Source organism: Bombus fervidus, chromosome 15 (assembly GCF_041682495.2).
Source record: "Bombus fervidus isolate BK054 chromosome 15, iyBomFerv1, whole genome shotgun sequence".
Classification (NCBI taxonomy): Eukaryota; Metazoa; Arthropoda; class Insecta; order Hymenoptera; family Apidae; genus Bombus; species Bombus fervidus.
In genome coordinates, this window is record NC_091531.1 from 9510177 (window position 1) to 9526521 (window position 16345).

Below are 16345 nucleotides of genomic sequence, written 5' to 3' on the forward strand. Positions count from 1 at the left end.
ATAGTTTTCTCAAAGACAAGAAGCTGTCTAGAGAAAAGAGCAAAGAGGAAAGAGTAGAAGCCGAAAGAAACAGGCAGCTGTAGCATCGTGCACGTACACGTTTCGATTAACGAAATTAGCGACTGGAATTTGCATGGCAGGTAAGTTACGCGAACCGGGAATTATGAAAGACGTTGATGATGCGAGCGATAACGATCCTCCGATTCCTGATTCGTCCTCGTTACGTCAAATTATTTATGGACAAATGGACTATGTTTAGACGGTGAAATCACGTTTGGAAATGTCTTGCTGCCTCGACGACGAAACGATGAGCGGCGCGCTCGGCAAGTGGAGCGTGTGATCTCGCTTATTTCCGATGATATTCGCGATTGACGATGCCGATGATCGCAGGGCGTTTGGAGAAGTTCGAGAAACGCCCTTTCGAATATACAACTAGAAGAAGGAGATCGAAAGTTTGTGTGAATTATGGAAAATTTATTAAAGTTCTTGCTCGACGCCCTAAAATTTCTTCTCGAGGAATGCATTGACCTTTCACCTAGGCATTTCTGATTATGTCACGTGACTACAGTTTCCGTCAATTTCGCCGTAGGCAATGTCATCAATAACTCCGCGCAGCTTTCTAGAGACGAAAGAACGATCATCGAGTTTACGGGCGAGAGTCTGGGAAAAATATCTACTTCGCGCCCGTTTTCGCATCGTGCTAACGTTTCGTCACTATCCGATAGCTTAATAAATACCAATATCTTCCTCTTGTAACTTCCATGTATCCTCAATTATCGATTATAAAAATTCTAATCTCCTTTAATTCATTGTTAGTTAAACTTTGAAATTCTGCGCGTAGAATATTTAGCAACACAATTAGAAAATTAATAACACGTTTTATTTTATTACCAAACAAAAAACAAATTTCTTTAGTCGCGTTATTAGAGTAGTATATTTTGTGTTACGAACAGGTTTGTAATATCTGGAATAAAAGCTTCGTTAAACAAGTGGATCAATGACATACTTCGCGGTGAATTGGAAAATCTGTGTCGAAATGGATGTATCGTGTACAGTATAATTGGATATATTGTGTAGAAGGTTTTGAAAGGGAAAGGTTGAAGAAATGGAAAGCGTGTGGCCCCGCATGGCGGAATTCCATCGTAGAAACCAAAATTCGATGAATCGTTCCTGTAATATAAATAACGTTACGATAGAAAGTCTAAAGCTACGTATTTTTTCTTTCTTCTATAGAACAAAATTTATTGTTAACTTTTATTATAAATATAAATGTAGATATAAATATCATAAATATTAATTATTATTAAATTGATGAATTTTAGGAATTTTCCTAATCTTCCAAGTTCTTAAAATTTTTGAATCCTTAACTTTGAATATTCGTTTCTATAAATTGTCGAAAAATTCTAAAAATTAAATTTAAATACAATGTTTCTCAATTTTAGTAACGTTAATATAACACAAACGAAACGTTCGATCGCCGCTCTACTGCAATTTTGTTTGATCGTTTCAAATCAAGTTCCTTCAATTTCTCCTTGCATCGGAAGCATTCGTCGATATACGCATGTACGCTGCTACCTTCTTCTGAAGATTCTGGACACTCGGTACACTTGGAATAACGAGAAATAATCGTAAATTGAAGTTAACTCTAAACGCGTTTAGTACAAAATAAAATTATATTTCATTGCATTTTGACGATTTTATAATAAATTTATTTTAATAACTCTCATGTTGAACGTCAGCAAGTGAAACTTGCAGGCAATAGACAGCAATATAATTGGTCAATTTGCCATGCAGATTATATTCTTGGTAATCAATCAAACATTGAATGCTGTAGGTAAAGATGGATAAAGATCTTTATTTTAATTAATCAACTACCGCTTGCGATTAAAGTTCACGGTTAATTTAGTCGAGTGATGAAATCATTAATCGCTGATTAAAAACGTTTGTCATCGAGCGTAAGTTAATTCAAGGTTAATTTTTTCGAAATTTAAGTCTCGAAGCTTGAACCTGGACGACATTATACATAATTAAATTGCGAGAACGTGCGTGTTCGCCGGATCTTGATCGGATTCAACGTATACTCGCGATATCTTCGGCAGCCGACTGCAGCTTTGCAAAAGACCTCGATCACGAATATTAGATTCGCGAGAGATCGACAGGATCCGGGGACGTATCTGATTGGATGGCCCGCGTGCACACCGGATGACCTCGGCCTACAACTGACCACTCGATCGTCGATCGATTCTCTCCGCTGCGACATTCTATTTTATTTAATAATCATTTTTCTGACTCTGACTCTGACAGCACCGATTGAAATCAATGCCCTGATCGGATCCGGTAACAAGTGGTTCTGAAATCAACTCTTTCCTCTGCGTTTCGTATAATATAAATGTAAACAATAATTGCCTGGAAATAGCGGTTCTTGTACCTCGAAATATGGAGATTTTCAACGAACGTATGGAAAATTGTAATTTCCAATTTAAAAACTTGTTGTTCCGTATTGGGTATATTGTACACGAGTTTGAGATTATTGTAGAGCGATTTACATAGACGTTAGTATTTGTTAGATATAGATGGAATTTTTTAAAGAAACAAGTATTAGAGAGCAACGACCTAGGTGCGTGTCGATAGTTGCTTATAATTATAACCGTAACTGGTGTAACAGGGTCTCCGAGTAGAAGAGTTACGCAAACGCATAAATTAGTTCAGTAAATTATTATCCTCGTGCCGAACATGTAGCCTTTTATTTTATTTCATTTTTCTTTGCCGAATGAAAAATTATTTTCCCTTTCGCGTGACACTTTTACTCTCGAATTTTTCCCCTTTTTTCTTTCTTTCTTTCTTTCTTTCCTTCTTTCGTACGTTCCGCTATTGCGAACGTATAGATTGGAATATTATTAACGATAGCTCGTGATTGGCTGGTTTGTTGCAGTTTTATTGTCGATCCTCAACCTCCAGCATGGCTCCTTGTTATGCAGCGCGGGGGAACCTGGCGTGAGTATTCAAATATTTTTACTAATCTCGTTAGAATACATTACACGTTACAGTATGCGTTTATCTCGTTTTCAATTGGAAATTATTTTCAAAAATTTCGAACCCTAATGAATTCTGGAATGAATTTTGTAAATTGATCGTACAATACGATCTTTGAGATTAATCGTGATCACATGTTTTATAGTAATCATGTTTTATTATCTCGCAAGTATTTGGACTTCGACAACCTGCCAGAGACGAATTTCTCGTGTCAGGGGAAGGTGATCGGTGGATATTACGCGGATGTTGAAGCCGGATGTCAGATGTTTCACGTTTGCACCATCGGTCAAAAAGGTAATTCAGCAATATTTCTGCAGTCGCTTCTGTAACTTTCAATTTCCCAGTTTCTCAAAATAACAAAACAGTACAATCCCTCGCCAAATATAATATTCGACAAAGATCTTAAATACTAAACAGATGGGAACAAAATGCATTTATTTAAAAACATAACCCTCGTATTTTAATACTTTAACACCTGTTTCGAATAGACCTAACAAATATTTCATTATTCTAAATTAAGCCTACAAAAGTTATCTTATCTTCTCAGCTTAAATTAGATTACACCGAAAAAGCTAATTAATTAATTCAAACGGCTTTCCTATTTCGTCAATTTCTCGCAAAAAGGACTGCAACCGAAGTTGAATTCGTTCGAACGCGCATCGATTAATTCAAAACAGACTTCCCAGGGGATCGTTGGATCGATCGATCGTAATTTGTTCTTTAATTTAATTCTTATCGTTAATTTGTTGTCGTGACAATTAGAAACCGATAATTAAGTTAACGTCAGGCAGAGAACGAGACTCGTAAACGCGGGACAAATCGATCGATCGATCGTACGATCGAAGGATCGCGAGAGACCCGCCTCGGGGGCCTGGCAAACGTCTGATCCAAGTTTTGTAATCGATCGAGAGATCACTCGGAAGAGAATGTCACGGTCGTCGAGGAACGTTTACTGACCTAAGTCGAGAACGTCTGGCTTCGACTCGTCACGAGGAATCGAGTAGATCGTCTAACCTTTTAAGTATCTTCGTTAGACGTGACGTATATTTTTTCCTTTTTTATTTTTTTTTTTTTTTTTTTTTTGCTATTATCTCAACATTTTAATCTTCCATGGATGATTTCAATTTTAAATTTAGGAATCTTTCGTGTAATTTGCAGGAATGTTTTGTTACACAGTTTGTCGTCGGATAAGTTTATTTATAGAAATTTTGTATCTTCTCGAAGTATGCAGTTTTCTTTTTTATAAAACTGGTACCTTCTTGATGCGTCATTTTTTTCATAAAAAGCTTTGTTATGTAATTGTCTTTATAATATTTGTATTTTTTTACGGAAACTGTGCTTTCTTGGTATAGTCCTTTTTATAAATCTGTAATAATATCTTCTTATATACACACACGTAACAATTTTCTACCTTGTGGAACGTAATTCTTTCTACTCACATGCAAACAATATTTTGAAGCTGTCTAATGATAAATCTATTTTCTAATGCAAATTTCAGTAGGCAGGAGAATGTTTGTTAAACTATATTTACTTTGTTTAATATATTTAAGACCGAATTTGCTTCATAAATTACTGCGGTGATTGAAATTATTTTCGAATAATGTGGGATGTATGGACGTTTGGAGAACCGTGACCCAGAAGAGCATCCCCGAATAATGATCCTGTTCTTCACCATGAGACTTGGTTTCAGACGAGATTATGGACATAAAGTTCCTCTGTCTGAATGGAACCGTCTTCGATCAGGAAACCAGGGTTTGCGAGAGAGTGGACGAGGTCGATTGCAGCAAGAGCGAGCGATTCTACAACTTGAACTTGGAACTCTATGGAAACAACGCAGTCACTCTCAGGTACGTTAATAAATTCACGTACGAACCATACAAAATCACCTACCAATTACATATTCGTCTCTCGTAATCCGACACGACGTATCTATTTTTCCATCAAAAGAACGCAACATCCCCCCGCCTGTTAATCTGCTTTCGCGAAAGGACACATTCGCGAACAGAAATCGATTCGCTGAAAATAATTATTGTAGCGACTCGGTTCACCTGTCGCGTACCAAATGCCTGTCTAGACGTTCACCTATGCTAGATGTGATTTCGAAAGGACCAAAGGTGCATTAGTTCGCATAACTGCCGGTTTTGCTTATGCAGTCGCGCGATACAGGATCGATAGGTGTGGTGATTGCGTGTATCGACGATTTTTTGATCGATCACGTCTTACTGGCTGCCTGTTGCGGTCATTTCCTATGTAGCGCGCTATCTTTAGAAACACCGTCTCTTTTCGATACCTGAAAAGCCTTTCCATGCTGAAATTTTCAATTTCCAATCTTCGAAGCGACGAATCACGATTCTCGATTTTGAACGCCTGCTCTAAAAAAATGTCTAACCCGATCGAGTGAATTTCTGAACGCTATTTTTATTCGCAGTTTACACGAAAATAGCGAGGACGACGTCGATCCATCGGACCCCATAGACGACCACCAACGCAGCACTTCAGCGCGACCAACTACGACAACCACAACGTCCACGACAACCTCGAAACCAAGTAAACCTTCCACCACGCCATCCTCCGGTTCCTTTTCCCACCCCACGGGCTATCCGCAACACTTCCAGCCGCAACCACCATTTCCTCAGATTCACACGAGTCAATCCAAGTCTCTCTACGATGACAAAAATAGCGGCTACCATCACCAGTATATTTTCCACAATGGGGAGAGGAATAATAATCAACAGGCGACTTCGTATCAACTGTTTAGCAATCAAGGAGTCAGTTCCACCACTGTTCAGCCGCCTCAGGTGCATCAGATCAGATTCAGCTCGACTGCAAGTCCACAGATTATTCACAACGAGCCATCGACGGCGTCGCCACTGTTTCACGCTACATCTTCTACCATTCAGACATTATTGAGTAGCAATGGAAATAGTCCAGCGTTGATAAATCCCATCTTTCACAATCATGGGATTGCTAGTACCACGGAGCAGTTTATTCATAGTAATAATCCTAGGGAGACTTCGGATTACAGGGAGAGTGGGGTGCAGAGTATCAGGCCGTTGGAGGTTGTTCAGTCGAGCAATAAGGGACAGGTAACTTTGCACCGAATTCACTTTCTCTTTCCTAGCTTTTTGTTTTTATCATACAAGGCGTTCCGTAGTTCGTGGTACAAGTCGGGTCAGGCAGACTCTATGACTCGAAATAAGACGAAAATTAAGGATAATAAAACTTGGAGGGAGAGGGACTCGTTTTCGAGGAAATAAAGTTTGAACACTTTCCTAAAATAGAATAGAATAGAGACCGTTTCTGAGGAAAAATAATATTGAAATTAATTCATCTGATTTTACAATCTCGTATCATTTGTCTGATACAAATTTTACGTATTGTTCCAGGTCTCAAAGTTAACGATATCCCCAGTGCCAACGCCGGAGCCCTCACGCTCAGTGCAAACGAAGACGAGCAGCCAGAGCTCCCAACAACCAAGGATTTCAGGCAACTTCCTTCCCACCCCATCTCCCGACGAAACTACAGTCAGATCCTTCTATCCAACCCCACGAACATCTTCGAAACCTTCGCACACCTCTCAATCCCCTAATGATCAAGTCACTCAGCACATACACGTGTTGCCGCCTGTGCAGATCCCTCAACTAAAACCTCACCAAATCACCATCAACCTACCACCTCCAGATCTTCAAAGAATAGTCCAGAATCCGTCGTCGTTGCTACCTTCTCAATCTAGAGTAATTGTAACAGCCAAAGCAAGCGTTAGCGACGAATCTGGTAGACCATTAAATACAACTCAATTAGTCACTCTTCCCTTGCCAACGATCCCAGCCAGTTATGATGATTATAAAGAGGGAGACGAGTCCTTTGATCCCTTCTATAGAGACGTTCCTAAAATCAGAAACAGCAGAAGAATCTCTGAAGAATCTAGAGGAATTTTGAGATCTAAAAGATCTGTTAGTCAGACCAAGAATTCCATGGTTTCTTTTGTCTATGCTGGGGATTCTAAACGAAAACGTGATGGGCAGGTGACAGGTGCGAATAACAAAGATACGGAAAATAGAAGTCAGGATTTCACTTCCATTAAGGAAAGTCTAATGAGATTTAGGGATATTCTCTTTGGAGAAGACTTCACCGAGGACGCTATAAGAAGTGTCTTTGAGGGAAGTAGGCTTCAAGGACTTGGTTCTGATAACAAGAAGAACAATTCGAAGAGAGATTCGTTAGAAGATTTAGAGACAAAGGCTTCTAAAAATTTTAAAGCGAGGGATTATGAAGAAGACGACGTTAAAGAGAAGGAAGACGAAGAGACGGAAGACGAAGAGACGGAAGATGAAGAGACGGAAGATGAGGAGACGGAAGATGAAGGGACGGAAGACGAAGAGACGGAAGATGAAGAGAAGGAAGATGAAGAAAGTAAAACTAAGCAGTCAGATGGATTAGAAGTTCCTTTGGAAATAGATACTAGGGAATCTGATGCTGAAGAATACATTGACACCGATGAGGAAAAGGATGCTATGTCAGATTTGAAGAATGTCGAGTCAGATTTGGAGGATATCGAAGTGGAAACTCATGAGGCTGAGAAAGATGAATATGTAGATTTTTCTGATATGAAAGACAAGCCTAATGATGAAACTAAATCAGACTCTAAGCCAAGAAAGCCAGAAAATACATTAGATGTTGTTATTCTCGATCCAGGCGAGTATATGAAGCTGAAATCCAAGGATGAAGAAGAATTTTTAAATACAACTGAAAAGGAGCAAGTTTCTACACAGACTCCGATTCTGTCTTCGACCGAAGAAATCACTGCAGCAACGACAGAAGGAAATTCGGTAGATAAACAGGATTCTAAAAGCTCAAAAGACCTTGATGACACCGTTGAAGAAAGTAAACAGTCTAAATTGCAAGAAAGCGACAGTGGAAAGATTCTAGAAGAAGAAAAAAAGGAAGAGAAGCCTGGTACAGAACCCAAACCAAACATGAGAAGGATAAGTTCCAAGATCAGAGCTAGAGGAAAGATTTCTTCCAAGAGAAAGGAAACCAAAATTGAAAATAACGAGCCTGTTGAATTACTTGACGATAAAGTTCCTGATCAAAAAGTAGAGACAACGACAACAATAGTGAATCCTGAGGCTGAGCAGATTGACAAACACATATTCAACGAACCAGAGTCACAGACTTCGAAAGATGTCGATATCAGAGCTGTGAATAATCATAGAGGCAACTTGAAGAAGCTTCAAAGTGGTAAAGACCACAGTACAGGAAAAGACAATCGGAAGAGCGAGGCTAACGAGTATGAGACTCTAGAGAAACAATCTAGAACTTTGGAGAAGGATGAAGGAAACGTCGAGATTTTGGAAGGTGAAGAGAAAACAACTGTTCCAAGCTTAGACGAGAAAGAAGTTGAAGAGAAGAGAAAGGTCGAGGAAGAGTTTGACGAAGAAGTGGAGCAGCCTGAAGCTCCTAAGAAAGATCCTTCTGTAGAAGAAATGAGCTATTATAAAGAAGAATCTTCAATAGAGCACGAATCTATGGAAGATGAATCAACCACGGTCTTTAGCAATGAAGATTCTCAGGATGACCAGCAAGAAATGGCTAAACATTCTCGTAAAGGAAAGATTATAAAGTTAGAGAACTTTTCAAAGGAAGTGTCTTCTCATAGGCAGGTTAAGAGCAGGAAAAATGATAACGAGAAAGAGGAAGGAAAAGAATCTCGTGAATTTTCGACGATGAAGAACGAAGAGATGAATTCTGAGGAAGCTTCCATGGAACATTACGACTCTACGGAAGCATTCTATGAAAATACTTATGAAATGAGCACAGACGATGAGTACAACGATCCTGGTAGTTCCGAAAACGTCACTATTTCCTCGGAACATGCGACTTCGGAACACGTGACTTCCGAAGAAATTCCAAGTTCTAAAGAGGAGACTCTTGAAGAACACGAAGACGACGAATCTGTTTTGAGTGACCAGGAAGAAAGTACGGAAGGAGTTCTTAAATTCACTGATGAGTTGCCTAAAGATAAAAAAGAGGACGTACTAGAAACGAAAAGACCCTCAGAATCTGTCGAGAATATAGCTCACGATTATGTCGATGACAATTATGAACCAGATAACTATAAAGAACACGGGTCTTCAGACTCTAACAGTCTAAGTGCAGAGAAAATTCGTAAGGAAACGTTGGCCGATGATAAAATGGAGGACACCGAGAAAGAGAACGAGGAAGACAAGCCAGAAACTACCACAGAGCCTCGGAAAGATCAGGATGTGGAGACTGAGAGTCCAAAGGAGTCCATTACGGAGAAGATAGATTTGCAGACGTCAACAACCGTTACAACTACAACAAGTACTACTACAAGTACAAGTACTACAACTACCACTGCTCGTCCCATGCCTCCAAAATTGTTCAAGCCAATCACTGCTAGAAAGAATTACAATTACATTCCTCCAACGACGACTCCGAATCCTGTAATTATTAAACCTAGACTGAGTCTGTTGAATCCCAAGCCGGCAAAGCCACCTAAATCGTATAACGAGCTAGCGCCCAAACCGGTGATCAGGAAGTTCACTTTATTAGCTCGGAAGCCAACTACTACTATGGCTATCACGACGAATATGGACGAGAATTGGACCGAAACTGTGGAAACAATGACAACAGATGTATCGACGACTACGACCGAAGCTAGCAGGAGCGAAGAGAATATATTAGAGAGCAAATTGAAGCCTCTAAACGAATCAGAAGAGAAGATGCATGCTCCCACGAAGAGCAAAAACGACCAGGACTCCAGTCCAAGCGAACAAAAGTCACCAACAAACGTGAAACAAGATCAAGAAGAAAATTTCACGCCGTATCCTGTTTCTAGACTGTCAACTCTTGCCTCTACTGTTGAGAAATCCTTGAAGGAAACCGAGTCTACTAGCACAGAGTTTGAGAAATCAACTAGTCCTAAGAGTTTCACCTTAGTGGACCTAGAAATCGTTAGTACGACAACTTTACCGATCGGTCTGACGTCCACCGAGTCTGATCATCCTGAAGAATCACCCTCGACTACTGTTAGGTCAACCATAGAGGAAGAAACCACGCTTGCTTCGTCTGCCAAAATCATGGAACAGAATTTGGAGAGTAAAGCGACAGAGGGACCTGTCACTTTGTCAGTTTCTGAGGCAATCGCTATTTCAGAAACCACAACCAAGCGAACTGAAACGGTGGAATCGACCACGATGAGATCTCTAAGTCGAAACTCAGCGATGTTGAGGAGGCAGGGTGGTTTTAATTGCTTGGAGAAGCAGATGTATCGTTTCTATGGTGACAATAGAGACTGCAGACTGTTTCACTATTGCTCTCCTGGGTTCACTTCAAGGCAAGTGCTTGATTTTCGATTCGTATGCGAAGAAGGCACTGTGTTTGACGAGGAGAGCCAGAGCTGTCGCCACAACGCTAGGAATAAGGATTGTTTAAAAAGGGAGTGGTTAAAAGGAGAATCAGGATTTTGATTTGTTTGTCCTCTCTTTGTGGCTGCTGGCAACGTTGATTTTGGTAATTGGTGAATCCCCTCCCTTAGTGTATATTTATGTATATTGTTAATAGGTAAGATTTCGGAGAAGAGGGCGGCGCCTCTTCTCCTCAGCATTTGCCATAATCCCTGTACATGACGATGATGGATTCACACTTATTAAAATTAATATGCTCGAGGTAGTTCGAACAAGCAGCTCACGGAGAAGATAGATTTTAAGGGAATTTATCGTTGGAATGACAGTGCTAGAAGGTGTTCGAAAAAAGTCGTGTCGTGAATAATGGCACACGTACTTTTTAGAATCCGTTGTTTTTACGCGGTGAATGGTAACATGATTGCGTTTCCTTTCGTCGAAATAAATGATGTACAGAGAGTAAAGAATAGAGATTGAGGAAATGTACTCTGAAGTAGCCGTTGGCAATCAATTGATTCAATATTGGTTGTTGCTTCGTCGATAAAGCAGGTCAGATCATCGATAAAGCAGAACAGTCATTGATGATCGATAAAGTGAAACAACTGATCGATAAAGTAAAACAACCATTGATAAAGTAGAACCGTTTGGTTGATACATACTTGGGCAGATAGCAAAGCTTCCAAAAAAACCATATGTAAACTAGAAATTAAGAACACTGCTGTGTCCAAATACTAAATTGTATAAATAACCATAGTGTGCACTGTCATTAACCAACACGAAAACACGAGCAAGTTTTCTAAATATCTTCGTTCAGAGAAAAATATCAGAATCTTGCTCGTATCAATTTATAGAACTTGATAGTCAAACAACAGCCCCTGTCGACTTCCTTTAGTCAAAAGAACGAATCACGTCCCTACGTTCCTACGTTGCATCGATGGTTTTCACGATACAGTCATCGATGGAGTATTCCCTCTAGCGATACAGCAATAAATCTAACGCGCATTGCTCAACAAATTACGAACGAGTGTTCGTATCAGCTGGCTAGATGCAACTGCATGAGTAGATTAACAAGGATGTACAGTAACAAATAAAGAAAAGAATTTTGAGAAATACTCGAATCGTCATGTCGATAAAATAATTTCTTAGAAAGGTCGACGTGTTTTTGCGAATTTATTTAAATCCGTAGATCCATCGATTTTCGTTCTCCTTAGCAGAAATATGGCCCCTTGAATCGAAATTCCTAATACTAGTAAATAGACTGAGGATTTTTATGCATTTATTCGAAATTCAAAGATTCAAAAATATACGACCAATCAACCAAAATCAGTTTAAATACTTTTATTTAAATATTAAATATCATGTACATTCTATGTGCATTTTCAGCTCTGTTTCAAACTTCTTCAATATGATCCAATATAACGAAATTTCGAAATATTTTGTATCACACATACAATAAAATTCATAAAAAAAAAAAACAAACAAATTCATAAAAGGTTTTTGTAACTGATCGAATACATTCATGAGCTATTCTTTTAGTTCATAAAAATCATGAATTTGCGTAAATATCCACAGTCTACAAATAAATGTATAAATAGACTCCGCGTACACATATGTATATGTATATCATAAATATATATATTTTTACATGTGAATTTATCCCGTTACAGTTTTAGCGATTTTTTAGATAGGTAATCGCGACCGATAAGTGTGTAGAACGTTTAAAATATGGTTTCAAAGCGTGTACATTCGATGGTTTCTGTAAATATCCTGTGTCCTTCTGTAGAGTAACACGTTATCGATGTAGGAAGCCCTATACTGTGTTAATAATAATTGTGTACTACGTGCAATCTCTTGTTCGTCCATCTGCACGATAAGTTTTTTTATTCTTTATTTATTTTTATCGATTTAGAACGTTTAGTTAATTGTTTTCTTTTCTCTTCCCTTTGATGTTCTCATATCGAGAGTGGCAGCAAGATTTTTTTTCCATTTTTATTTAGTATTGATCGCAGCACGATTAATCTAATCTTCGTTCCTAAATATGTCGATTATTCAATGATGGAGGAGGTAGCCTACTCCGATAATTGAATTTGATGAAATGTGTAATTTCGTATAATTAAATAACGATTGTAAATATAGTCATCTCTCAAACCACGATATCGTAATATTACTGTAGCTTAAAATAATAAAACACGTGAGAAATTATCTGTTTTTATATACCATGTCACCAAGAGAGATATATTTATTTTCCAATCTGCTAGTGAAATGTTAATAAATACCTTTCGCAATTTCTTTGAATCCATTAAAATACCAGATTATACCTTTGTTCTAATAAGTGTGTAATGAGCATATTTATATGAATAATATTTATATTATTAATATTACTATATTATAATACTATAAATATCAATATTTATTTAGTAAAATATCTAATTCTACAAGAAATATCTTTTCCACCTAATAATACACATTTTTTTCCAAATAAATAAATAATGTGTATCTGAATACTAATAACAATAAAGCACACGTATCATTCGCTTGGAATATGTAATTTTAAATGTCTTCTTATCATAGTAAGCACATGCGTACGCAAGCGTAGCGTGTGTAGCTTCTGATTGGTCAAGCGTAACGCACGTAGCCTCTGATTGGCTGACGCATAGTATTGTCCTTTTAATTTATAATAAATTCACGATCGGCTATACACGTGTAGAATTAAAGGAATAGGATTCTATTGTGTATTACGAGTATTGTTTACGTCACGGTGAGAATATAATTTAATTATTATCGTGATTAGTGCTTCGATATGGTTAAACATATCTCTAGAATAATTCGGCGACTCTTTACGAAGCTATCTGTTCCACCAGGCAATATAACCTATACGCGAACAACATCGCAGAAATTCGTGACAATGGCTAAAACCGTGAAAATCGGAACACACGATGGTACTTTTCATTGTGACGAAGCTCTTGCTTGCTTCATGTTGAAGACGCTACCCAGATATAAAGATGCAGTTATAGTGAGGTAAGATATAGAGCTATTTAGCGTAATCAGATTTTCTTATAGAGTTATATGGGGCAATTTGAAATGAGAATGTCATTACGAATGAGAAGTATGCAGGAATAATTAAAGGAGAGAGAATTAATTAACATAGAGCATCGAATGTACTTATAGGTCACGCGATATGAATATTTTAGATACATGTGATATTGTGGTCGATGTTGGTAAAGAGTATAATCCTTCCAAGCATCGTTACGATCATCATATGAGGTATGACCCGTTTTTTAATCATTTTGGTATAAAGCTAATAACATAGAGCTCATTCCTTTAATTTATGAGTCAGAGATTTCAACGAGTCAGTAAGCACAGTAATAAAGAAACCAGGTTACAGTTGGACAATGAAACTGAGTAGTGCTGGTCTGATTTATTGTCATTTTGGCCATGAGATTATCAAGCATTTGATTCCAGAAGCGAATGATAGCGACGTAGAATTGATTTTTAAACGTATTTATAGTACGTTCATTAAAGAAATTGATGGTATAGATAATGGAATTACCATGTTTAACGAGGAACCTACGTAAGTGTCCGATACTATTGTTGCACAGTTAAGATATCATTGTATTAAATTAGTTACAGTGTGTTGTCCATTTTAGATATTATATCGTAACAGACCTATCATCTCGCGTGAAATTCTTAAATCCTGCATGGAATAGCAAGGATATTAATGTTGATAGTCAATTTTTGAAAGCAGTCGAATTAACCGGTCAGGAATTAGTGCAACATATTAATTATACTGCAAATGTTTGGTTGCCTGCTAGGTCCATTGTGCAGGAAGCTATTGACAAACGCTTTGAGGTGAATAAAACAAGGACTTTACAGTTTATCAGTGTTTACCACTTTGTAATTAATAATTGCACTATTAGGGATATTGTAACAAATCATTGTGCATCTTCGAGACGACATTTGCATAGATTTGAATAGAATAACATTCTGTTCGAATAGAGTTCAAGCATTAGAATACATGGCCATTGTTAGTTGTATAAAAATGTATCATAGGCATTTCCTTACTGCAATATTATGCAAGAGAAGGTTCCTTTCTCTCTTATATGTTAACATAAAAATATATCCTACCAAGCCTTTCTGTTATACAATTTAAAAACATGTTCAAAGAAAAGCTACGATAAATACTTGCAGGTTGACCCTAGTGGCGAAATTATAGAATTAATAAAACATGTACCATGGCCTCAGCATCTTTTTACGATAGAAAAAGAACAAAATGTACAGCCACCGTTAAAATTTGTAATTTTTGGAGATGATAATGACTATAGGGTTCAAAGCGTACCTGTGAGACCTAAAAGTTTTGTGTGCAGGTATTTATTCGAACGACAACTGGATTATTTTTGAAGCTTTTAACGTACATTCTATGGTTTTATAGGCTGTGTTTGCCAGAACCTTGGGGAGGTTTACGCGATGAAACGCTTTCAAGCGTCTCTGGAATCAAAGATGCTGTTTTTGTCCATTCAAAACGATTCATCGGTGGCCATATAACCAGAGAAGGAGCGATAACGATGGCACGCAAAGCTCTTGAGCTAGGGAAAGCTATTTGATAATAAATCCAATTAAGAACAATGACATTTTAGGATTTCAATTGATCGAACGTAAACTTAATATTTTATATCACGTTTCGTGTATTTAAAACAGATTCAAAGTATTTTAAGAGCGAAGACAGTGCACAAAAATAAATAGTAATTTGCGAACAGATTATTTATTATGCGAATTCATCGTATTAGGTCATACAAAAATAGCACGATACTTTTGCTGCTTTATTTCACATTTAACATTCAGTTGCAATTTTTACGGTATTTAATAAAAATATCCAGAACAAAGGCAGCCGATCATTTTACACAGTTATCCGTCCATTTCATATTTAAATAGTCCAAATATTGAATAAATTGACAAAAAATTATTTTAGAGTTGCGTCGTTATCCTTTCCAAATATTCCTCCCAGTGGCAATCAGAGATTTTCAACAGTTTTTGCGGCCGCATCAGCGTGTGCTGCAAAATGAGCTACCTTCGCTCGAACAACTTCCGGAGTGTCCACTACTCTACCATCAGGACCAAGGGGAGCACCGTATCCAAATCCATAAGCATAAGGTGTTGAGGCGTAAGCCAGGGCACCGTATGGGTAGAGTCCTAGATTCTTTGCAGTCTCCTTCAACATAAAAAAAACGATGGAAAGTCAAATATTAATAATACTATACATTCTTCGGCTTGAAACGAAACGTTTACTTTATTAGTAAACGAAGGGAATATATTTGTAAAAAAAAAAAAAGAAAAAGAAAAAACATTGTAAGAATCTGATCTTATTCTTACGAGTGTTTAAAAATTCCTTTGCAAACTTAAAACGTTTCTAAAGGAGAGGAAAGAAACAAGTTTTAAGTACAGATCCTTGAACTTCTCCAAGGACTTTCTTCTCCATTAATACCAAAAAACACTGAGTCGTTGATTTTTCAGATTTTAAAAAACTAATTGCTCGTAATTACCAAGGCGTGAGCAGTCAAGTGAGCAGCTTTCGCCTGCGCGACCTCAGGTGTATCGACGACACGACCATCGGCGCCTATGGGCGCACCAGGTGCAGGTGCATAAACACGTAACAGAGCCGGCACGTGAGCATAGCCGAGTGTGTTCCTGGCCGCTTCGTACGCCTGAGTCGCGAGGTGCGCTGCTTTCGCCTGTGCCACTTCCGGCGTGTCCAAAACGTGGCCGTCGTAGGCTAATGGCACTCTGAGGTAGCTGTAAGGTATCACTGGAGCCACGTATCCGGGCTCTGCGATGGCCAGGGTGCAGATCGTAGCAAAGATGATCTGCAATTTGAAAAAGTACTTTGACAT

At 38.1% G+C, this 16345-nt stretch overlaps 3 protein-coding genes across 8 annotated transcripts in view; 2 read left to right on the plus strand and 1 right to left on the minus strand.

Annotated features, from left to right (window-relative positions):
- Positions 1–11009, plus strand: part of LOC139995121 (uncharacterized) — a 62744-nt gene extending 51735 nt beyond the window's left edge. For 4 of the 5 annotated variants that reach the window (XM_072018302.1, XM_072018304.1, XM_072018303.1 and 1 more), the window contains 5 exons: positions 2933–2994; positions 3204–3327; positions 4712–4880; positions 5462–6119; positions 6420–11009. In XM_072018302.1, coding sequence (XP_071874403.1) covers positions 2933–2994; positions 3204–3327; positions 4712–4880; positions 5462–6119; positions 6420–10526 — 5120 coding nt within the window. In that variant the 3' untranslated portion in view covers positions 10527–11009. The remainder of the gene's footprint in view (positions 1–2932; positions 2995–3203; positions 3328–4711; positions 4881–5461; positions 6120–6419) is intronic. The other variant, XM_072018307.1, reaches the window with a different exon arrangement.
- Positions 11010–13096: 2087 nt separating this feature from the next.
- Positions 13097–15420, plus strand: LOC139994628 (MYG1 exonuclease). 2 transcript variants are annotated; one of them, XM_072017470.1, is made up of 7 exons: positions 13097–13218; positions 13322–13478; positions 13629–13724; positions 13798–14031; positions 14108–14309; positions 14649–14824; positions 14890–15420. In XM_072017470.1, the coding sequence occupies exons 2-7, from the start codon at positions 13366–13368 to the stop codon at positions 15059–15061; spliced, it is 993 nt and encodes a 330-aa protein (XP_071873571.1). In that variant the 5' UTR covers positions 13097–13218; positions 13322–13365; the 3' UTR covers positions 15062–15420. The 2 variants fall into 2 exon arrangements, with proteins under 2 accessions (XP_071873571.1, XP_071873570.1); XM_072017469.1 differs by lacking the exon at positions 13097–13218 and having other exon boundaries at positions 13226–13478.
- Positions 15201–16345, minus strand: LOC139995020 (uncharacterized). The gene is made up of 2 exons (XM_072018118.1): positions 15998–16345; positions 15201–15666 (listed from the first exon to the last, which is right to left on the minus strand). Exons 1-2 carry the CDS (start codon positions 16343–16345, stop codon positions 15469–15471), a joined length of 546 nt encoding a protein of 181 aa, XP_071874219.1. The 3' UTR covers positions 15201–15468.